This window comes from Pan troglodytes, chromosome 12 (genome assembly GCF_028858775.2).
Source record: "Pan troglodytes isolate AG18354 chromosome 12, NHGRI_mPanTro3-v2.0_pri, whole genome shotgun sequence".
Classification (NCBI taxonomy): domain Eukaryota; kingdom Metazoa; phylum Chordata; class Mammalia; order Primates; family Hominidae; genus Pan; species Pan troglodytes.
The window spans coordinates 32,046,936-32,071,806 of NC_072410.2; the positions used below are offsets into that span (position 1 = coordinate 32,046,936).

General features: G+C 46.5%; 1 protein-coding gene across 1 annotated transcript; it reads left to right on the forward strand.

Annotated features, from left to right (window-relative positions):
* The first annotated feature begins 474 nt into the window (after positions 1-474).
* LOC134807782 (uncharacterized) lies at positions 475-24,521 on the forward strand. The gene is made up of 5 exons (XM_063788889.1): positions 475-489; positions 1,795-2,031; positions 4,249-4,383; positions 4,754-4,831; positions 23,805-24,521. Exons 1-5 carry the CDS (start codon positions 475-477, stop codon positions 23,862-23,864), a joined length of 525 nt encoding a protein of 174 aa, XP_063644959.1. The 3' UTR covers positions 23,865-24,521.
* The last annotated feature ends 350 nt before the right edge of the window (positions 24,522-24,871 follow it).

A 24,871-nucleotide genomic window follows, 5' to 3' on the forward strand; every position in this document is an offset into this window, starting at 1 on the left:
TTTGCGTGAGCCAGCGTGGGAGGAAGGTGGGCTGGATGAGCCAGGAAGGCGCCAGGAGGGGCCTTGGCAGAGGCAACCCCCTCCGTCAGCCCCCAGGCCACTGAACCCTGAGTAGCAAGAACCGGCAGGGGAGGCTGCAGACGGAGGAGTGGAGGCTCCTTGGCTTTGGGGACTCTGAGTAGAAGCATCTAGGGGGTCCCTCAAGAGGCCCCCAAATGCTGCCCCATGGTGAGAAAACAGGGAGAGGCCCTGCAGGGACCCCCCCGGGTTACAAAGGGCTGCCACTGTGAGAAGGCAACGCTGCTGGCTGGGGCTGGGCTTTCTACCTCACCAAGCCTCTTCCCACCCAAAGGGCCCAGAGAGGGGCAGCTGCCCCCCCAGCGGGCACAGCACCTCCTCCCTGTGTGATGGGGTGGGGCCCACAGTCTCTTTTCTCGCGGCCTGCCTGGGCTGACCCTGGGTCCCAGCTCGGCCATGGGGCTTCGGCATGTAAAGCCCTTGGGGGGCAGAGCCTCCCGCCTCCGCCAGCTTCTGGCTCTCTGTGTCGCCCCCAGCACTGGACTGGTGCCTTGGAGGGAGGCTCCGCCCTCCTCCACATCAACCCGCTGAGGAGTTCTGTCTTCCCAGGGTTGTGAGGGAAACCAGCTCTGCAGGCCTATGTCCAAGTCTAGGCGCCACCTCCTCCAGGGAGCCTTCCAGACCTGATCTGTGTGGCAGAGGCCCAGAAGGACCTGGGTGTGGGGATCCTAGAGGGAGGCGGGGGACCCAGCGTGAGGAGAGAGGGTCCCAGTGCTTCCTCCTGAGTGAGGGTCACCCATCTGACTCTGGCTGCACAGAGCCACTCCCTCTAAGCGCTCCTGCTCTCTGCCTTCCTGCATTAGTTCTTGCCTGTACCCGGCCCAGCAAACCCCTGCTCATCTTTCAGACCCATGTTCAAGGCCTCGTCCCACTCCGGGTGGCTCATCACCTGGCCTCCCCAGGCAGAGAGGCTAGGCTCCTGCTCACTGGGGCGTCTCCCTTGCCCACTGGCGCGGGACTACAAGGAAAGGGGTTGACCCCCACCCTCCCCCGCCATGCCCAGGAGGGTGCAGACACAACTGGGAAGGTGCTAGAGGCCCTGGGGGGAGGCTGGGCCAGCACCAGGCATTGGGGGGCAGGTTCCCATCTCTACACCCCAGCCCCAGGCGGACAGCTCGTGCCCCTCCCGCTGCCCCACCTGTCACCCACCTGCAGGGCCCGGGCTGTCTCTGCTCCTGGCTCCCCTCCCAGCTGCGTCCCCAGCTGCCTCTCCAGGGAGGAGTGACAGCTGGCCTGTGCCACACCCTCGAGCCCCCCCCCGGACTACCCCCTCCCTGGGGCAGGACCCCTGCCTGTGGCACAACCAAGGGGCCTGCTGATGGGGGCTCATGTGAGCAGTGCCCCAGCTGTGGGTGTGGGTGCTGCCAGCTGCCACCGCCTTTGCCCTGGTTTCCCAGATAGACCCCGACCCACACTCCGAAGCTGTATCATGAACGCTGTGATGGGCGGCTGGTGGGGAGCGGGGTTGCCGTCCACTACCCTCTGGAAGCCTCAGCCATGAAGGGCCCCTGTGGGCACCTTTTCCTGGCACACGGTGCTGTGTCTCTCCACTCTTGGGCTCTGCAGTGACTTGAGGGGTCAAGTCTATGATCCCACGGGAGGCTGGGCTAATGAGGGGACCAGAGACCTCAGTGCTGTGCAGGGAGTCCCGAACCACCCTGGTGGAAGGCCCAGCCCAACGCCCCAGTCCTCCTGCCAGCTCCCTGTGGTGTCCAGGAGAGCTGTGGTCAGGCCTGGAGGAGAAGCTCCTCCTCCCCTCGACATCCTCCCTGCAGCCCTTGCTCTTCACCAGAGCCTCCTGACTCCCCAGGACCCCAGAGAGGACTGACCCTCTCCAGCCGACCTCTGGGCTCAGGACAGCTGGGTGGGGCAGCCACAGGAGCTGCCTGTAGGGAGCAGAGTCAGGATGGGGACCGAGCCGGACACCCATTCTGGAAGTGTCTGCACTTCCAGGCAGGAGAAGGACGGCAGTGGGTAGCTGGGAGTGCTGGGCCGAAGATGGGCATTGTCAGGCCCTCAGTGGGGACTGGGAGGTAGAGGTGGGGAGGTCTGTGGAGGAAGGAGAAGAAGGGCCAGTGTCCCGAGTCGGGGGTGGTTGGCAGTGGACGAGGCCGACAGGAACAGACCTGAGCTTGGGGAGCTGCACTCAGAACGAGGCATCCTTCAGGGTTCTGTGCATACTGGTGTCCCTGGCTGGGGACCAGGCCCCAAAGTGGAGCCTGGGACTGTGAGGGTGGCGGGGTGTGCTGGGGTGGGAGGTGGATGGAGCCCCCCCTCCCCCCCCACCGCCTGGCCGCTTGGGCTGAACCTTGGACTTCGGAGCCAGAACAGACATAGGAAATGGCCTAATTGCATTTGCGCAGGAACACCAAATCCCTCGCAGCTTCACGGGGCTGAGCCAGGGCCACGGGCGGGGTCGGCCATCCCAGAGTCCTGACAGCTCCGTGGTGCATGCCAAGGGGCCTGGGCCGCTGGCCGGGGGGCGTCTTTCCCAGGCCAGAGGCCCCCACCCCACCCCAGGAGAGCTGCCCCCCTTTCATTTCCCAGAACGGAGCCCAGCTGTGGAATAGTGATGCGGTGAGGTCATGGGGAGGGGGCACGCATGACTCATATCCTGGGGTAGGGGAAAGGGAGGAGATGGAGAAGGGGCCCAGAGGCCTCCACGTCCTCAGCTCTGCTGGGTCAGAGACCAGGGGCTGGCAGGGCTTCTCCCCAGCACTGGGTTTTAGGGGAGACACCAGGAGATGCTTACTCTGCATCCCCACTCTGTCCTCCAGGCCCCTAGCCAGGGAGAGCTCAGTCAGAGTGATCCTCCAGGGGCCCAGCTCTGCATGGATGATGTTCCCAGAGTACACACCTGGGCCTCGTGCCAGGACCGGCACCGCCGTTGTCGGGGCCATGGCAAGGCAAGCAGTCAATGTTTGCCTCACTAAAGTGAGGCTGCAGCACCCTGAAGGGATCCCTGGAGGGGGACGTGGTCCCCTTGTTCCCAAGCCTGTCTGCACATGCACGTGGATGTCAAGGGTTCCCGTGTGTGAGCACATGCATATTTGTATGTGCATGGGGTGCGGGCATGTGTGCCTGTGTGGCTGGAGCGTGGGCTCGTGGAGAATGTGTGTGAGTTGGGTGTGCACCTGCATGTGCCCCAGGCCTAGGGAGTTCTGCGCCCGGCCGCACTCCATGTGTTGGGCATGAGCTGTGAGCAGAGTGAGGGCCTTTATGGGGCTGTTGGGGCCCGGGCTCGTTGCCCTTAGGGGTGGACCTAAGGAAACGTGTGCACACGGGCTTCTGGGGTCTCTGTGCCAATGTGTGCTTCCAAGCCATGCCTCCCCTATGGCTTGGTGGAGGGGGTCTGTGGAGCTGGAGTGAGGGCCCTGGACCCATTGGAAGCCCAGGTCCAAGGAGGAGCTTGGGCTCCATCTCATGCCCCAGGCCCAAGGACACACACCCCAGCTGAGACCTTGCTCACATGGAGGGGCTGGGACATGGGAACATGGGGAGCAACATAGCCAGGCTTCTTCTCCATGGAACCCCTCCACCTCCTCAATACTCTGCCCCAGCTCTGCGCCGCCCTCCATTTGGAGGGGCTGGGTCGTGAGTGGGGGCGTGAGTGAGCATGAGGGCCCCTGCACCCCAGGCTCTGCCTCCCCACGTGGAACGAGGCCCAGCAGCCCCCAGCCATGTGGCTACTACTGCATTCAATCAGTGCCCCTCTATCTAACAAATACTCCCTCATATAATCAGTACTCCTCCATCCAATCAATATTCCTTCATCAACACCTTTCTATACAATCAATAGTCCTCCATCTAATCAATGCTCCTCCATCCAACCAATACTCTGCAATTTAACCACTGTACCTCCATCCATTCAATGTTCCTCCATCCATCCCATGGTCCCCCAGCCCTACCCCATGAGCAGCATGGAGGCAGACCCACATCTGTCTTGTGCGCCATCATCTCCCTGATGCTCTTCAGGAAAGGGAGGTGTCTCACCATTGCATTGAATGGAGGAAGGCACATCTTTCCAGTGATCCCCACTCTAGGGCTGCATTGGGAAATCGCTCCCAGGGAAAACACAAACACAAAGCAGAGGGTTTCCCAGTGTGACCCTCTGATGTGACCACGGTGGCTGTCCACTAAGGTAATCCTGATGCTTTTCCTCCTCTGCAGACTGCTGTCCAGACCCCCAAGCTAGCCCGCCAGGCCTCCATAGAGCTGCCCAGCATGGCTGCATCCAGTACCAAAAGTTGGTGGGAGACGGGTGAGGTACAGGCTCAGTCTGCAGCCAAGACTCCGTCCTGCAAGGTAAGGTCCCCTCCAGGGGCAAGGCTGGGCTGCAGAGCCAGCACCGGGGAGTTTAGTAGCAGGCCAGGTTTCCTTGTTAAGACAAGCGTGGGACTGTCCAGGATGAATGTGGGCAGACAGAACCCTGAGGTATTGCAGTAGGGTTGGGTTCACCCTTGCTGGTGTAGAAGGCTGTGTTGTCCGAGTGGAGGTGGATGGCACCTTTATTCCTTTCCCTGCTTCTTCCACTGGGATCGCACAGAAAAAGTTTTGGTAGGCAGATCCCAGGTCCCCTGGCCAGGTAAGGCAAGGCAGGAGAGAAGGGCCCAGGGCTTCTACTCCCCAAGATCCAGGGGTCTGCCCTTGTGACATACCCTTCTGCTGCCCCCAGGATATTGTGGCTGGAGACATGAGCAAGAAAAGCCTCTGGGAGCAGAAGGGAGGCTCCAAGACCTCATCAACAATTAAGGTAGAGCCTAAATGTGGTTGGTGCAGGCAGGAAATATTAACTCATTTCATTGTCACACGAAACCAGAAGACATAAAACAGTTAAAATAGGCCAGGCACAGTGGCTCACACCTGTAATCCCAGCACTTTGGGAGGCCAAGGCGGGTGGATCACGAGGTCAGGAGGAGACCATCCTGGCCAACGTGGTGAAACTCGGTCTATACTAAAAATACAAAAAAAAAAATTAGCCGAGCGTAGGGGCACATGCCTGTAATTCCAGCTACTTGGGAGGCTGAGGCAGGAGAATCACTTGAACCAGCAAGTTGGAGGTTGCAGTGAGCCGAGCTCGCACCCTGCACTCCAGCCTGGCGACAGAGGGAGACTCAGTCTCAAAAAACAAACACACAAGCAAATAAAAAAAACAAAACAACTTGACACACTTAGAAAATGAAGGTTTGTGCTATTGGTTTTCTTTTATTTTAGAAAAACAAAGAATTGTTTAAATATTTCTTACAAGTACAAATATAATTTAAATGTAATAAATGTTCAAAAATATCTGTAATTAAGTTTCATTCAGCAGACATATGTCTAATAGAGAACTTGCTAAGTAAGATATAAAGGATGATTACATGAAAAAATCACAAAATTGTCAGTAAGAGTCTTAAAAGTCAGTGATAGGACAGTAGTTAAAAGATATCAAATAGTTATTTATTCTTAAACATTAAACAGGATATTAATAGTTTTAATAATCTTGAAGTTTAACAACACTGTAAAAACATTACAGACCACTTTTATTTCTGAAAATACGTGCAAATAGCAAACACCAGTTGGGCTTAAGGCTGCTACTTACTTACTCAGTAAGTGACAAAGCTGGAATTCAAACCAGGTTTGAGCTATACCACTACTACCCTTGAAAAGGTTTCATTACACTCAGCTTTCCTTAATTTCTTAAACTCTTTTTTTTTTTTTTTTGATTGAGACAGAATCTTGCTCTATTGCCCAGGTGGGAGTGCAGTGACATGATCTTGGCTCACTGCAACCTCTGCCTCCCAGATTCAAGCAATTCTCATGCCTCAGCCTCCCAAGTAGCTGTGATTACCCGTGTGCGTCACTACACCTGGCTAATTTTTGTGCTTTTAGCAGAGGCGGTGTTTTGCCATGTCAGCGAGGCTGATCTTGAACTCCTGACCTCAGGTGATCCGATCCGCCCGCCTCGGCCTCCCAAAATGCTGATATTACTGGTGTGAGCCACCACGCCTGGCCAATTTCTTAAACTTTTGATTATACTAAATATGGTCCTTCTGCGTGATAACACTGTTTTTCCTTTTATAAAATTAATCTCTTAAAATACTTTAAAATTCAAAGTACACTTTTTAGATTCTTTAAAATACTCTTTGCCGTGTTCATGGCCTTTAGATGTGTGATCATAGCCTATTTGCTTTTCATTGACTTAGTTTCATATTTCTTTGCCTTTTTCCCCCTACTTTTCCTTATAGAACTATTTACTAGTAATGAAATCATTTTAAAGAATACACTTTTTATTCCACCTGCTAACTGTTAAGAGAATGTTTTATAATCACTCTGGTCATGGCCTGTAAGTTTCTTTTCTAAACTATCTTTTCAGGATACATATTTACTAACTTGCTTTCAAATGAATATGGTCATGTCTATGCAGCAAGTTTCTTTTCTTTCTTCTTTTCTTCTTCTCTTTTTTCTTTTTCTTTTCTTTCTTTTTTAAGGCAAGATTTTGCTCTGTAGCCCAGGTTGAAGTGCAGTTGTACAAACATGACTCACTGTAGCCTCAGCCTCTCTGGCTCAAGTGATCTGCCCACTTCAGCCTCCCAACCAAGTAGCTGGGACTGCAGGTGTGCACCACCCTGCTCCGCTAAGTTATTTAGTTTTTTGTAGACATGGATTCTCAGTGTGTTGCCCAGGCTAGTCTTGAACTCCTGGGCTCAAGCCATCTTCCTGCCTTGACCTCCCAAAGTGATAAGATTACAGGCTTGAGACATTATGCCCAACCTCTTTTTCTTTTTCTTTCTTTCTTTTTTTTTTCTTTTTTTTTTTTTGAGACAGTCTTGCTCTTGTTGCCCAGGCTGGAGTGCAGTGGCATGATCTTGGCTCACCACAACCTCCACTTCCCGGGTTCATGCGATTCTCCTGCCTCAGCCTCCCCAGTAGCTGGGATTACAGGCATGCACCACCACATCCAGCTAATTTTGTATTTTTTAGTAGAGACAGGGTTTCTCCATGTTGGTCAGCCTGGTCTTGAACTCCCGACCTCAGGTGATCTGCCCGCCTTGGCCTCCCAAAGTGCTGGGATTACAGGTGTGAGCCACCATTCCTGGCCCTCTTTTTCTTTTTAACTGAGCTTATTTATCTCTTCCCCAGCTTGAGTCTGGGTCCTACTGTCTTGGTCAGAGTATTTTACTATATTGACCTGGACAGTTCTGCCATCATGAACCATATTCCAAACCTAAATATGTAAGAACATAGAAAGATTATTTTAGCAGGAGAATTTTAACACACACACACACTTTATTCTGAAAATTTAGCAACAAAATGAAAGGTGAGTTGTGGTAGTTGATGTATCAACAAATAGAAAGAGGAAAGCCTGTAATCTGTTTCAGAATGCTATTTCTGGGGCTGGTAACATCAAAAATAATCAAATTAAGTGTTAACTTGCTGACTCGTAAGATTTTCTCTAATTTAGAAGTTGGAGAACATATATACTCCTATTACCACTTTCCATCTTTCTCAAATATAGTTTTTATAGTTTTCTGTTGGCTTCATCATCGTATTGAAAGATTATTAATCACTTACATATATGTAGTTTTCTGTTAAGTCCTGTTCAATATATTACAAAATTTTGATCTGTGTATGTAATATCAATTAATAAGATGGTGTTAGTTAAATCAGATTACGTGTTCATTCATTAAGTCATTGTTAATACTTCACAGAATATAAATCGTGTTCCATGAGCATGAATTTCTCTCTGAATTCCACATAATTGTCTTAAAATTATGCACCATTTATCGTTAAGAGTGAAAGATTATGTGTCATTTATTGTAGTGGTAGAAGAAAATAAAACCAAAACAGAATCCAATCCAAAAGCTTAGGTTTTTGTTGCTACTACAGTAATTACATCTTCATATACTAAGGATAGCACATTATTACTGTCCAAGAATGGTGCCTCGGACAACTGGTTGCTTACACTCTTTTCAGAGATGAAATAGGAACATAAGCAGGAAGATTTTTGTCTATATATGAAGCAAGAAAGGCTTAAATGTCTTTATTCAGGGGATTAGGCATCATAAGTTTTTTTTTTAGAGAAATTGTTTTCATGATATTTCCTATCTCCTTTTGTCACTTTGCTTTTGTCGGTAAATTTTACAACTAAATAAGGATTACCAGGCATAAAAAGCAGCAGACAATCATGATGCAAACTGAAAATAATCAACCAAAACTGACCCAGAACTTAAATAGATGTTAAAATTAGCAGAGGAGGACATTAAAACTGTTTTTATACATGTATCTCATATAATCAAAACATTAAATAGAGACATGGGAGATAAACAAGAAAAGCCAAAATCAAACTTTCAAAGACAAAAACATTTGAGATGAAAATTACATTGGATGAACTAAAGCAGATTAGAAACTGCAGAAGAAAAGATTAGCAAACTTGAAGATACAAGAACAGACACTAGCTAAAGTACAAAAAGAAAAAAATCTTAAAAAGTGATTTTTAAAAAGCATCAGTGAGCAGTCAGGCAACTTCAAATGGCCTAATAATATGCAGGTAACTGGAGTCCCCAAAGGAGAAAAAAAAGAAAGAGAAAAAAAGTACTTGAAGAAACAACTGCTGAAAATGTTCTAGCCATAACAAGACCTATTAACTCACGGATCCAAGAAACTCAGCAAACCCCAAGCACAAGAAACATGAAGAAAATTACACTAAGGGATAACATAATCAAATTGTTCAAAATCAAGGAAACATTATTAATAGCAGGTGTATAAAAAGACATGTTACCTATAGAAGAACAAAGATAAGAACAACATCAGATTTCTTTTGAGAAACAATGCAAGTGAGAAGACAGCGGTACATCTCTAAAGTTCTAGAAGAAAAAAGGCCAACTAGAATTCTATGCCTGGCAAAAATATCTTTCAAAAATGAAGGTGAAATAAAGACACACCAGAAACATAAATAATGAAATAATTCATCACCAGGAGACCTTCATTGCAAGAAATGTTAAAGGATATTCTTCAGAAACAAAATGATGTCAGATGAAAATCTGGATCAATACGAAGGAATAAAGAGCACCAAAGTGGTAACTATATGAGCAAACATCTTTTAAATTTTTTATTATTTAAATCTCTAAGAGATACATGTTTAATAAAAAAACAGCAAAATATTACAGAGTTTATAACATATGTAAAAGTCAAATGCATGGCAGCAATAGCACAAAGTGCAGGAGGGAGGAAAAGAAAGTAAATGAAGGAATGCTTTTATTATAGATGAAGTGTACAATATTACTTGAAGGTAGACCTCTCTAAATGTGCACTATAATCTTAAAGGAACCACAAAAATAATTTTTAAAAATAGGTAAAAGTAATAAAAAGAGGCAAACTGGAATCATAATAAATAATGTAAGCGGGGCATGGTGGCTCACGCCTGTAATCCCAGCACTTTGGGAGGCCGAGGTAAGCGGATCACAAGGTCAGGAGATCGAGACCATCTTGGCCAACATGGTGAAACCCCGTCTCTACTAAAAATACAAAAATTAGCTGGGTGTGGTGGTGCACACCTGTAATCCCAGCTACTCAGGAGATTGAGGCAGGAGAATCGCTTGAACCCAGGAGGCGGAGACTCTAGTGAGCTGAGATAGCGCCACTGTACTCCAGCCTGGCAACAGAGCGAGACTCTCTCTCAAAAAAAAAATAAATAAATAAAGTAAAAGAATGCAAGAAGACCAGGTGCAATGGCTCGCACCTGTAATCCCAGCACTCTGGGTGGCCAAGGCAGGAGACTCACTTGAGCTCAGGAGTATGAGACCAGCCTGGACAACATAGTGAGACCCCATATATAAAAAAATAAAGTAGCCGGGTATGGTGGTGCACAACTGTGGTCTCCACTATTGGGAGGCTGAGGTAGATCACTTGAGCCTAGCAGGTCAAGGCTGCAGTAAGGTATGATCACACCACTGCACTCTAGCTTGGGTGACAGAGCAAGACCCCATCTTGGCAGGTGGGGGATGCAAGAAAAATGCAAGGAACAGATAGAGATAAATAGAAAACATATAAGAAGACAATCATATTAAATGTACATGGTCTAAATACCCCCAATTAAAAAGCAGAGGTTTTAGACCATATACATTTAATGTGATTGTCTTCTTATATGTTTTTATCAGAGAAATAAAACTATCGCCTTCAAGAAACACAAGTTAAATACAAAGATGCAAACAGGTTAAAATAAAAGAATGGAATAATATATACCATGCTTACGCTAGTCAAGAGAAAGCTAGAGTAGAAATACTAATATCAGGCAAAGCATATTTCAGAGTTAAACACAACATTTTTCCACTATTTGCAGTCAAAAGTATCGTTAACACTCTCTTTACTCTGCTCAAAGTTACAAAGTTCTTTTGTATAAACATTAGAACACTTATCACAGCCTGCCTATAATGGAGAATAATTCCATGTTGTATACTATACAACACTCTTACTAAAGTCCATTAGACAGAAATATGTAGCATTTGAGACACCTTCCAATTATAAAACTCTATGCAAACAAAAATTAACAAAGCAGATCTGAGACAATTATATTATCCTGTGAAGGAGGGTCTGTCTGTCTGCACAGTTGGTCCTAGGCTGGCTTCTGAGGACTTGAATTTCAAGAGGGTTCCCTAACTGGTAATCATGGTTTACTGTATCTAGACTATGAAAATAATGTGGCTTATCCTGCTATTCTTTTTGTGAGTCTGGAAATTTCACACATGCTAGGCAGAGTACACATATGTGACCAGCCGAGATAAAAACTGTGTTTCTTGGGAAGTCACATAGGTTGTTGTATTTTCATTAAGGGGGAAAGAAGGTAGTCTGTGGGATCCTCATGGAAGGCACAGCACATAAGGAAGCCGGTACATGGATTTTTCCAGACTCTGTCAGTGTCTTTTGCCATTGAGATCTTTCTACTCTATATCCATACTATGTTACAGTAATAAATCTTAGCCATTACAACCCTAAGCTGATCCCATGAGTCCTTCTAGCAAATCTCCAAACATGGAGGCAGTCTTGTGGATCCCTGACACAAATATAGTGTTGTGATCTCTTAAGGTTTATCCTTCCTCTTAAACTATAAAGAGCTGGCTGGGCACAGTGGCTCACGCTTGTAATGCCAGCACTTTGGGAGGCCGAGGCGGGTGGATCATGAGGTCAAAAGATTGAGACCATCCTAGCCAACATGGTGAAACCCCATCTCTACTAAAACTACAAAAATTAGCTGGGCGTGGTGGCACACATCTGTAGTCCCAGCTACTCGGGAGGCTGAGGCAGGAGAGTTGCTTGAACCAGGGAGGCAGAGGTTGCAGTAAGCCGAGATCGCACCACTGCACTCCAGCCTGGTGACAGAGGGAAACTTCATCTCAAAAAAAAAGAAAAAAACTATAAAGGGCTGGGTGCAGTGGCTCACGCCTATAATACTAGCACCTTGGCAGGCCCAGGTGGGAGAATTGCTTGGGCCCAGGAATTGAGACCAACCTGGGCAACAGAGCAAGACCCTGTCTCTTAAAAAAAAAAAAAAAAAAGAAAAGTTGGCCGGGTGTGATGGATCACGCCTGTAGTCCCAACACTTTGGGAGGCTGAGGTGGGCAAATCACAAGGTCAAGAGTTCGAGACCAGCCAGGCCAACATGGTGAAACCCCATCTCTATCAAAAAAAATACAAAAAATTCACTGGGCATGGTGGTGGGCACCTGTAATCCCAGCTACTTGGAAGGTTGAGGCAGGAGAATCACTTGAACCCGGGAGGCAGAGGTTGCAGTGAGCTGAGATCACGCCACTGCATTCCAGCCCGGTGACAGTGTGAGACTCCATCTCAAACAAATAAAAAAGAAAAGAAAAGAAAAGTTAGCCAGGTATGGTGGCATGCATTTGTGATCCCAGCTACTCTAGAGGCTGAGACAGGAGGACTGCTTGAGCCTAAGAAGTCAAGGTTGCAGTAAGCCATGATCATGCTACTGCATTTCAGCTTAAACAACTGAGATGCTATCTCTTAAAAACAGAAGTAGAAGCAAACAACTATAGGGGAAAATGGGGGATACATACTTTAAGAATTTTTAAAAATTTACATGGAAAAACACCAGGATTCTATAGAAAATAAAACAGTATTAAATAACATTATTTATAAAATAGATACTAGCAAATTACGTTACGTAAAGATTCAAGTCAGTAACTTAAAGGATCTTACATAAAAGTACTTTCCGTTTGTTGGAGGAGAGATTTTTACTATACACTGTTTTTCAATTTTTTTAGACAAATTACATTTAAAAGTTTAAATTTGCTTATCTACATTCTTAATGTGAATTGCCACCTTACTATAGGAAGGCTATTTTTGTTCCTGCAGTCTACAAAAAGAACAAAAATATTAAAAACGTACAACTCTTCTCACAGAACTAAGTTGGTTTTATACAAAGACATCTGGCACAAAATACAATGATATTTCAATATAGAATTACAGCAGGGGATGAGGGTGGAGAAAGAAGAGATTACCAATTCTAAGAGGGGAGACAACAGAAGTATTTTTTTAATGTCTTATTTTAAGAGTAAAACACCTGCTTTTTTTTTGAGATAGAGTTTTAGGCGGGAGTGCAGTGGAACGATCTCGGCTCACTGCAATCTCTGCCTCCAGGATTCAAGTGATTCTCCTGCCTCAGCCTCTTGAGTAGCTGGGATTACAGGCACACGTCACCACGCCAAGCTAATTTTTGTATTTTTAGTAGAGAGGGGGTTTCACCACATTGGCCAGGCTGGTTTCAAACTCCTGACCTCAGCCTCAGCCTCCCAAAGTGCTAGGATTACAGGCGTGAGCCACCATGCCCAGCCAACACTGAACATTTTGTTCAGAACTAGTTAAGAAAACAGAAATATACATTGGGGGTTTATGGATTACTTATTTTTGGTGTGCAATACTGGGAATAGAAGAGAAAGGAGCTTCCTTTCCCTCTCCTTCTTTCATTCATTCATTCATTTTGAGAAGAAGTCCTTCTCTGTTGCCCAGGATGGAGTGCAGTGGCAAAAACTCAGCTCACTGCAACCTCCACCTCCTGGGTTCAAGCAATTCTCCTGCCTCAGCCTCCCAAGTAGCTGAGATTACAGGCACGCACCACCACACACGGTTAATTTTCATATTTTTTAAGTAGAGACAGGGTTTTGCCATTTTGGCTAGGCTGGTCTCCAACTCCTGACCTCAGGTGATCCACCCGCCTCAGCCTCCCAAAGTGCTGGGATGACAGGCATGAGCCACCGCACCTGGCCAAGAAAGGAGCTTTAGCTAAATAAAATGATTAAACATTTGTAGCATGTAGAATGAAACTATTCCCTTAGTAATACTCAAATTATCCAGATTTCCAAGATGTTGGTAGCACCCCGAGAGCTTCAAAAGGGAAATTAAAAGAAAAACGACGTTACCCTTCCTGAAACACAGATTCACTGTTTGCCATGTTCTTTTCTCTAGTAAAAGATGAATAAAGTTTCCCCTGGAAAAACTAAAAACAATCTGAGGTATATTTCAGAGAAAACAAAATTGCTTGATAAAAATGCCATGTTAACAACTGAGGAAATTATTTTACATATATTAATTTTAACACAGGAATAATATGTCAAACCAGGATTTCTCAACCTCAGCACTGTCGACATTTTAAGTTGTATAGTTTTTGGTGTGGGAGGCTGTCCTGTATATTGTAGAATGTTTAGTGGCAGCCCTGGCTTCTACCCAAGAGGCCAGTAGGACCCACCTCCTCATTCAAGCTAATGCACTAAATTTTTCCCTTCATTGACAAATCCCATTAATGCGTGTATTTATCCCATTAGTGACTCTCTTGTGTTCCAGGTACTTTGTTAGGCACCAGAGAAAATATGATAAAGCAAAACAGCTATTTTCCTCACTCTCATGGTGCTTACAGCCATGGTGGGAAAAATCCATAGGAAAAGACTCACATACACAAATGCAGGCAGAATAAAAAAACTCACACAAACAAACGTTGCAGATGTTGTTAAGTTACATAAAGGAGATATGCATGGCTGTGCATGGTGGCTCGTGCCTGTAATCTTAGCACTTGGGTAGGCCAAGGCAGGTGGATCACTTGAGGCCAGGAGCTCAAGACCAGCCTGGCCAACATGGCGAAACCCTGTCTCTACTAAAAATACAAAAATTAGCCAGGCATGGTGGTCCATGCCTATGATCTCAGCTACTTGGGAGACTGAGGTGGGAGGATCACTTGGGCCCAGGAGGCAGAGGGTACAGTGAACTGAGATTGCGCCACTGCAATCTCAGCCTAGGAGACGGAGAGAGATGTCTCCTGTTCTCCTGGAGAACAACAAGTCGTGATGTCAGACAAGAACTTGGATTTTGGAGACACGGGTTTGAATTTCAGTCATTCATTCTTTTATTCAGTAAATATTTAGCAAGTACTGACATGTCCCAGATGTTGTTTTACTCACTGGTTATACAATGGGAGGGAGACAGAGAGAGAGAGAGAGAGAGAGAGAGAGAGAGAGAGAGAGAGACGCTATTCTAAAAGCTTGAAGTCTAGGCTGTGCAGAGTGGCTCATGCCTATAATCGCAGCACTCTGGGAGGCTGAGGCGGGTGGATCATGAGGTCAGGAGATTGAGATCATCCCGGCTAACACAGTGAAACTCCCTCTCTACAAAAATACAAAAAATTAGCTGAGCATGGTGGCAGGCGCCTATAGTCCCAGCTACTTGGGAGGCTGAGGCAGGAGAATGGCATGAAACCAGGAAGCGGAGCTTGCAGTGAGCCAAGATCACACCACCGCACTCCAGGCTGGGCGACAGAGCCAGACTCCATCTCAAAAAAAAAAAAAAAAAAAGCGTAAAGTCTAGATAGACTTTAACCCAGGAATAATCCAAGGAAATGAACAATTACAAATGTGACAAGGGCTGTGAAGGGAAAGTTCACAGCCTTATCGAAGTGTACAGTAGTTGGGGAGGTTGGCCAAGGCAAGATGTTTAGGAAAGGCTTTCCTGGGGAAATTTCTCTTTGGGTTGAATCACAGTTAAGTAGGCAAAGGGGAAGACAGAGGGAAGGGAAGTATGGCAGGCAGGAAGAATAGGCACTTAATAGCTTTGGGATATTGGGCAGGTCGCTTGATCTTTCTGAGCTTCAGTTTTCTCATCTGGGAAATGAGTTAATAATAGTCATTTAGAAAGTGTGATGAGGCCAGCCAGGTGTGATGGCTCAGGCCTGTAATCCCAGCACTTTGGGAGGCCGAGGCAGGTAGATCATGAAGTCAGGAGATTGAGACCATCCTCGCCAACATGGTGAAACTCTGTCTCTACTAAAAATACAAAAATTACCCAGGCATGATAGCGTGTGGGAGGCAGAGGTTGCAGTGAGCCAAGATGGCACCACTGCACTCCAGCCTGGGTGACAGAGCAAGACTCCACCTCAGAAAAAAAAAAAAAAGAAACTGTGATGAGATCAAAACAATTAATGCATGAGTGTTCTGAACCTCGTTTCTCCCTCTGCTGTATCTATGCAGTTTCTTGACCTGGGCTGTGCTCCAAAGAGGATTCTAGCTTGGCTTTTGTGATAGAGAATGGATACATTATTAGACCTGAAAAGCCGGAGCAGGGAGGAATGGTCCCAAAAGGAAGAAACTGTGCTTGTCTTCACAATAAAGAGCAGAGAAGTGGGGAGAGGTATTGAAAGCTGTGGGTAGAGTTTTGCAGGTAAGATTGTGTGAAAGAGGTGAGGGAACTACAATCTAGGGGAATGTGGATAGGAGAGTAAAAGGAAATTCTAGAGAACAATCCCTACTGACTTCACACAACTTAAGAAATGCAAGTAAAGGGCCGGGCGCGGTGGCCCACACCTGTAATCCCAGTACTTTGGGAGGCAGAGGCAGGTGGATCACTTGAAGTCAGGAGTTTGAGAAGAGCCTGGCCAACATGGTGAAACCCCATCTGGGTTAGCCAGGCATGGTGGCATGTGTCTGTAATCCCAGCTACAGAAAGATAGAGAGGTGGCTGAGGCAGGAGAATTACTCAAACCCAGGAGTTGGAGGTTGCAGTGAGCCGAGATCACACCACTGCACTCCAGTCTGCTGGACAACAGAGCAAGACTCAGGGGGTGGGGTGGGGGAAGGAAAGAAGGAAGGAAGGAAGGAAGAAAGGAAGGAAGGAAAATAGAAATAGAAATGCAAGTAAGGAATTTCAGTTTGAAAATTGCCTTTTGTCTACTGAACATGAGACTGCTTGGAAACTGGGCAACGTGGATTTTTATAAGTTGTACAAAGCACTTAGCAATTTTCAAACCTCTCAATCCTGCAGAGCCAGCTCAATCACTTCTCCAGAAAGACTTACTGAGTCCTCTGCACTGAACAGGTGTCCTATGCTCCAGGAGAGCCCTGGGCTGGCTCCTAGTGCAGCCGTTATGACCCTGGAATGCACCATCTTTCACATCACTGCCTGGCCTTCTTTAATCTCAGCTTCTTAAATCAAGAAACTGTGTCTTGTTCATGTCTGAATTCCCCAAGTGAACACAGTGAGTGGGTGCTTGACAAATCTTTGTTGGTAATGAGCAAAAAAGGGGATTCTGTGCCCAATACCATGAAATCAATGCACAGAAGATTCAATCAATCAAGAAAGGTGCACAGACGCTGGCCACACACACTGACATTTGTTTTCAGATATTCCAGTCCCCCTGACTTCCACCAATCCATTCATTCATTCCACAAGCATTTTTGCTGGGGTGGAAGCAGGGCCATACAGGGTGTGTAAGTCACAGATAGGGTGGGTTTGTATAATGAGTATAAAAAACTTCTAGCAGAAGATGACAAAGTATATCAAGAAAGGGCTCTCTTCAAAATCACACCACTGCACTCCAGCCTGGGTAACAGAGGGAGACTCCATCTAAAAAAAAAAAAAAACAGGGATGGGGGCAAGGGAGCTCTTTTTTTCCAGTTAGCACAAGATTGCCATTTCAGCTAGGGATTCTGCTGCAACTATCTCCCAGACCCTATTCTAGGGCCTGGGGATAGAAACAGAATCAAAAACATATTCCATGTCTTTTTTGGGCTTATATTATTGAGGAGAGAGAAATAAACAATTTCAAAATAAACAATGTCATACAGTGCTAAGTGCTATAAATAAAATCAAACAGAATAACGAAAGAGAAAGTAGCTAGACTGGAGGGAAAAGCTGCTTCAGAATGAGTTTTCAAGGAAGCCTCTTTGCAATCAGAAAGGTGAGAAGGATTTAGTCAGGCAAATATCCGGAGTAAATTATTCTTGGAGGAAAGTAAGCCCATGCAAAGGCCCTGGGGCAGAGTGGGCTTATTTGATAAAGAGGTAAAAGGGTCAGGATATCTGTAGCAATAGTGGCCAAGGGAGGGAGAGGTATGAGACAGAGGAGGTGAGCCCTGTTGCCATGGTGAGGGCATGAGGATTTATTCTAAGTTCCAGATACCTGGAGTTAAAGTCCCCTGAGCTGGACAACAACTACAAGCCTTCATATCTCAATGCTACCATCTTTAAGCCCCTGTTATAAGAGCTCAGAGGCTTCAGAGATGACAGGAAACACCAGAACGCTATGGTGGAGCATATCTAGGTGCCTTCTCCCAACTCAGATCCTTTGGCTGTAGAAAGACACAGATTTCAGGGCTGAGATCCACAAAACTCTAGCAAATACTGCACAGACACTGACCAATGACAGCAGGTGCTGCCTGTCACCCTGGAGCACCAGGCAGGGTTCCAAAGCACCCTTTGGAGGCTGTGCCAGCCTCTGATTGCTGGTTATAGGGAGGTCTGGGGTAGTCCCAAAAGCTGGGATGTCCAAGGCAGCTGGGGTCAGTCAGGAGGCTCAGGGCAGTGGCAGGAAAATATTTTCCTCCCTGGTAGAGCCACAGCGGGGTATCCAGGCTGAATATTATTGGCGTGAAGGACCATGGCACAGCACCAAGACCTGCAGGACAAACTTTGTTGGAGCTGAATCCAGAAAAACAATCTTCTTGTAAACCACTCTCCTGCCCCTCATTTAATTATTGTGCTTTTGGGTGCACTTGGACTGCTCTGAAACATTCAGAACTCTGTCAAAAAAAAAAAAAAAAGACCTCTCTCCTCAGCACCTCTCCCACTTGGGCATCAGTCTTGGCTTCCTCTCTACTTGCTTTCACTTGCTCCTTGTGGCAGAGATTGCCCTCAGCAGATCCCTTCCCTTAGGTTCTTTGCTGTCAAGTGGAGTCTAGGGAGCGAGATTATGGCCAATAGAATGTGGGCAGAACCACAGATCTGAGCCTGAGGAACATCCCACAGGATCCTGAGCTCTTCCTCCAGCTGCTGCAGTGGCCTTGGAAGCCATGTCTGTTCTAGAAGTGTAGCTACAGATGGAGAAGGCCCATGTGCTAGCTAGTCTCCAAAGATGGAGTATTAGGCCATTCTTGCGTTGCTATAAAGAAATATCTGAGATAAGTTAATTTATAAAGAAAAGAGTTTGTATTGGCTCATTGTTCTGCGGGCTTCACAAGAAGCATGGTGCTGGCATCTGCTTGGCTTCTAAGGAGGCCTAGGAAGCTTACAATCATGAGCAGGCACATCACATGGCCAAAGCAGGAACAAGCAAGAGAGAGTCGGTGGGTGTGGGGAGGGACATGCCACACACTTTTAAATAACCAGATCTCACAAGAACTCACTATCTCAAAGACAGCAGCAAGCCATGAGGGATCTACCCCCATGGTCAAAACAACTCCCACCATGCCCCAACTCCAGCACTGGAGACTGCAATTTAACTTGAAATCTGGGTGGAGATAAATATCCAAATTATATCAGAGGGCCTTCCCTCGAACCAAACCTCCTGGTTTCCAGGTCCCCTTTCTTGCTGCTTCTGGGCTGGCCTCCTGGGAAGCCAAGACTGCAGTGGCTCTGATGCTGCATGGGGGCTGAGGCTCAGCCATGAGGAGGCTTGCAGCTGCCACTTTGGTCTTTTGGAAACTTTGCTCATGAGAGTCTCCCCGTTGGGCCGCAGCCACCATGCTGAGAAATGAGGGTCATGTGGAGAGGCCACATGGAGGTTTTCTGGTCTAGAGCACAACTGAGCTCCCAGAAAACAGCCATCATCAGTGGCTGGGCATGTAAGCCAGCTGGCATGGACATTCCAGACCAGTCTGTCCTTTTGTCACCTTAACTACAGGGAAGGCCCATGACCCCAGAAGTGCCCATCATTATGCTGAATTCCTGAGCCTCAGTGGTCCACCGAGGTGTGGAAGCATGTCTCACAAGGGTCAGATGGAGTTCTGGCCTGGATTGATGTGTAGATGCTGGAGAGAGAAGCTGGGTTTCTTTCAGCTGGGGTGGCTCTGCTGGGATGTGGTGGGCCTTGGGTTTCCAGGTGGTCATTTTCCTTATTTGCAGTAGAAGGAATGAGGCCCATATAGAGAATAGAGCAAATTAAAGGGAGAGAAAGAGAAAAAAGTAAGGAGAGAGGAAGAAAGAGAAAAAGAAGGAAAAGAAGAACGGAGGGAAGGAGGAGAGGAAAGAAAAAGAGAAGGAAAATGAGAAGGAGGAGAGGAAGAGGAGAGAGAGAGAGAGAGAGAGAGAAAATAACTTACTTGAACCTCAAAATTCAGGCATACCATGGTCTTTGCAGTTATAAAAATCAATAAGTCACCCTTTAGCTGAAACATGTCTAAGTGGAGTTTCAGTTGTTACAACTGACAAAGCCCTGCCTAGCACAAGGAATAAACAATGTTCAGCAGTGGCATGAGAACAAGGGACAGCCTGTTTGGTGGGCAGCACGGCAAATGGCTGTCTGGAAAATATGATGCTTGGGCTGGAGGGCAAAGTGGAATTCACCAGCATGCAGGGTGGAAGTACGACCCTAGCAGACGGAACAGCACTGGCAAAGGCTCAGAGGCAAGAAGCTTTACATGTGAAAGGATACATTTTTAGAACACTAAACATTCTCCCTGTTATCCAAAACACTGAGTTTCTCTTCATTTTTTGGCCAGGTGTGGTGGCTCACGCCTTTAATCCCAGCACTTTAGGGGCTGAAGTGGGTAGATCACCTGAGGTCAGGAGCTCAAACCAGCCTGACCAACATGGCAAAACCCCATCTCTACTAAAAATACAAAAATTAGCTGGGTGAGGTGGCAGACACCTGTAATCCCAGCTACTTGGAAGGCTGAGGGAGAAGAATAACTTGAACCAGGAGGCAGAGTTTACAGTGAGCTGAGATCGTGCCACTGCACTCCAGCCTGGGAGACGAGACAGAGCAAGACTATCTAAAAAAAAAAAAAAAAAAAAAAAGACTGAGTTTCTCATCATTTTTTGAAATTGAGAGTTTTCTCTGTATCGATAAGACCTTATAATGCAAAATATAATATAATATGCAGCTAGGTCTCCACAGCCTTCAGTCTTTCCCAGGGAGGGTTCCATGAGCTGCTTGTCTGGTGGGGATGGTGGTTTTGAGCAAGTAGTTGGTGTCCTGTCTTACCCAGGCTCTTTCCCACAAAGAGTTGGGCAGAATTAAAAACTACTGGAAACCAAGATCTCTCTCTGATGTTGACTTGTCAGAGCTCAGCCTCATCAGCACAGGCTCTAATCAGCTAAGCAGCTAATAAACTCCTGCCTCGTTTCATCCAGCCAGAGCCCTGATCTCAGGGGATGATAGTGAGGAAATGATCCTTTCACATGCCTGGCTCCTGCAAAATTGTGCTAAGAGGATTTTCCTCAAACAGTTTAGCACAGAGCGAGGTTTCCTGATCCAGTTAGCAAATATTCTTCTATTTGAACTCACTGACCCTCCTTTTTCTGAAGATGTATTTTAAATTGGATTTGCTTCACTGACACAAATGGAAAACTTGATAAGAAAATCGGTGGGATTTTGCTGCACCCACTGCTGATATCAAGACTGAACTCTGTATTATAGCAACAAAAGCTCTGTTCTGTGGGTACAGGATACACGCTGAGCTCCCAGCCACCAGCCCTGCCAATGTGCTCAGCTTGGCACAGGGCAGGGAGCAGGGTAGAGGGGAGGGGATGGGGAGGGGCAGGTGGAAAGGCTCAGGTGATGAGCCAGCCACATCACCTCAAGCACAGGACCCCTGATGGTGGCCTTAGATCCTCCTCTTGAAATCCAAAGCTCAGTCCCTCTCCCCAGTTCAGGAGCAAGGAGGTTTCTGGCAGGTTAAAATGGCTAACTCAGGAGCTTGCCACCTTTGAAAGGCAGCACTGTGTAGACAGAGGCAGAAGGATGGGCTTACGAGACAGTCCTGGCTTCAAATCCTTCTCTGACTTACCAGCTCTGGAACCTTAAGCAAGTGACGTAACCTCTCTAAGCCTCAGTTGCCTCATCTTTAAAATGGCATCCCTAATCCTTACTATGAAGAGATATCATGGGTAAATGAGATGCTGTACTTACGAAAGGGCAAGTCCCTGTATTGGTCAAGTGTTTTTACAGCATTGCTGCATAACACACAGCCCCAGGGGCTCAGCAGCTTAAAACAAGTGTTTATTTCTTGCTAATAATTTGCAGTGAGCTGGGAAGCCTTGCCTCGGACTGGGGGCCAGGCTCTGTTTGCTTCTGTGTGTCTCATTCACAGGCCGGTGGTTCCCTGGAGCTTGCTCTTCTCATTGTGCAGGGGTGGGGTCAGTGCTGCCACCCAACACCACATTCAGTTAGAGCCTCCAGTCAGACCAGGCATGCACTAACTCTGCTCATGCATCTCTAGCCAAAGCTGGTCATGTGCACAGCAAGAAATCTGCTCTGTCCTGTCCACAGGGAAGTCGCAGGAATGTGGGAAGGCCAGGAAGGATTGTGAGCCAATAATACATCTTGATGATCCACAATAGATGGAAGCTATTATTGATTCATTATCTCAAAATGGCTCCACCAGCCAACCCCTTCTATCCATCCCCAGTGCCACCTCCTAATTCAGGTCCTCGACGCTTTTTGCTTGCATGGCTGCCAGAGCCTTTGGGCAGGTCTCTCTGTGTTGATGTGTTCACCCCCACTCCTATCTCCTCCATCCAACGCTCTACCACCAAGGCAATCCTCCTAAAACACAACCACAGTGTTCTTCACACTCCCTATGATTCCCTGCAACCCACATTATTAATCATTAATCCAATTAATAAAAATTAATGTACTAATCCCCAGCTTCTCAGTGTGGCCCTTCACAATCTGCTTGTCCAGCCTCATCTCTTGCCTCCCCAGCTTTCCCCAGCAGACCCCTCTCCCACCCATTCCAATGCCATCCTCTTCTCCCAACCTAGTTCTTTCAGGCCCTGTGCCTTTGCACTTGCCCCTGTCTGAAATGTCCTTCCCACTTCTTCTTGAAGGGAGTGAGTGCCAACTCACCTTTCCAACCCCACACCAATGCACACCAGGATCTCCCCAAGACTCCAGGGTAGTAGTCACCATCTGTATTTCTGCAGCACACTGCACCTGCCTCTAGCACAGCTCGACAGCCCACTGAAGTGAATGATCTGTTCGATTGGTGCTGACTTGCCTTTCTTTCTCAGCTACAAACCACCCAAGGTGAAGTCATCTTAGCCTCTTGGAGTCAGCCTGACTGGGGTGAACCCATTGATATGTATTGCATAAATGAACATATCATGACAGTAGTGATGAGGGATCTCCAGCTATCTGTGTACTCTCTATGCTTCCCAGACTCTTTGGCAGTTGCACTGGGTACTGGCTGAGTTCTGGAAAACAGGAATGTGAGCAGAGTGCTGCAGATCTCCTTGTCAGGAGCACCTAAGAGCTGGCATGACTCTACACCCTCTCTCCTTCTGCAATGACCTCGTGTCAAGATGGCAGACCTGCAGAGATGAATGTGCCTGGATACCTGAGTCACCAGGTGGAGGAAACTCCCATTGACATGCATCACACTCCACATATGAAACCCTTCTTTTTCTGCACTGTCACTGGGGTTAGGGATTATTACTCACTGCAACTTAGCCAAGCATTAAGTTGCTTGACTAATACAAGTTTCAATAAATGTCTCTTCATTTCCCATGGCTTCTGACTGAATGCTGTGCAATATCCACAAACCATCCAGATTGTGGTTTATAAATACCACCCTTCACTAAAAGGACTCAGAGCTCCTTGGAGAAATGGCTGATGCTAAGGCTGGGGTAGGGAAGTACAAGGTGAGCCCAGAGTGCTGTGTGGTGCCAGAAAGCAAGGAAGCATTTAAAAAATGACAGGGACATGTCAAAGGACACATCAATCAACTTCAAGGGGCTTCCACTGGCCAAATCTGGGATGATGTGAGCATCCAAATTAATAATGATAATGGTAGATTATAGTCTATTGAATAAAATGAGAACCTATAGCTATAGAAAGAAAGAAAAGGGAAGGAAGAAAAGAAAGAAGAAGAGAGGGAGGGAGGGAGAGAGGGAGGGAGGGACGGAGGGAGGGAAGAAGGAAGAAGGCTTTCTTACAGTAGAATGCCAATGAATAAATACGAGGGAATAATAGAAAACTCCATTTGCAAACATGATCATAATAGTTTATTCAAGGAAGAACCATCACTGAGTGAAAATTTCAGAAGGTAAAGTATGTTTTCATTGTCTCATAGCACTTCCACTCATATGGTTTATTAATTGCAAAGAGAAAAAGTGGTAACTTAACAGTAGAGAAGCCCAGCAGGTCCTCCCTTAATGAGCTGAACAAAGTTAACAACACCAGGAATAGGACAAATGGGTGCCAAGTGTCTCTTGATGTGATACACTGAGAACACAGCATTGCTTCTGTAGCATTCCGGTCCCTGGAGGAAACATCAGACAAACACAGATGGAGGGACCTTCAAGGACTGACCTGAACTGTTCTTCGGTGTCAAACCCATGATAGACAAAAAGAGGCAGAGGAACTGTTCCAGATTAAGGGAGACTAAAAAGGTATGACAGCTGGATCAGGGGAAACGTGCCTTAAAGGGCATTATTGGGACTGTTGGCGAAATTTTAAGTGAACTGTATATTAGACAATTATCAAGGACTACACGATTGTATGGCATCAACCTCAAATTCCCCGAACTTGAGCACTAGAGTCTTCTTATTCTGATGGAATATGTTCTGAAATGTTTAAGGGAGAGGAGAAGGATGCCTGCAACTGAATTTCAAATGGTTCAGGGAAAGATAATAGAGTAGAATAGACTATATAGATGGAGAAAGTAAATGCGGCAAATAACAATTGGTGAAGGTGGGCGAAGGGCATGAAAGTTCTTTGCCTTACAATTAATTCTTCTATAAGTCTGAAATTATTTGAAAATAAGAGAAATGCTTTCAGCTGTGAATAACAGAAAGCCTGACTACTTGTGGCTTTTGCAATAAAGACATTTAGTTATGTAACATAACAGGATTTAAGAGGAAGAAGGCAAGGACTTGAAAGGCTCAGTGATGTAGCTGAGGCCCCAGATTCCTTTTATCATTTTGTCCAAAGGCTCCACCTTCCTGAATATTACTGCTTTATACCCTTGGAGCTTCATGATCACAGGATGGCTGTTATAGCTCCAGCCATCATGACCAAGTTCAGACTCCAGGAACAAGATGGAGGAAGCTATGTCAAGGGGGGCTTTTCTTGATGTGTCTCTCGCCTTTAACCAGTGAAGAAAATCTTCTTAGAAGGACACAGCAGACTTCTCCTTATGTCTCATTATCCAGAAGTGGACCACAGGACAGTCCCTACTGTAAACTCTTTCAAGTATCAGGCAAAAAGGAACAGAAGGCCCCAGCCTGGCTTAAACCAACCTTGAGTCATCACCTGACACTGGACACTTTGTTTATCCAAGCAAAATCAGGATTTTCTGTTAGCAAGCAAAGGAACT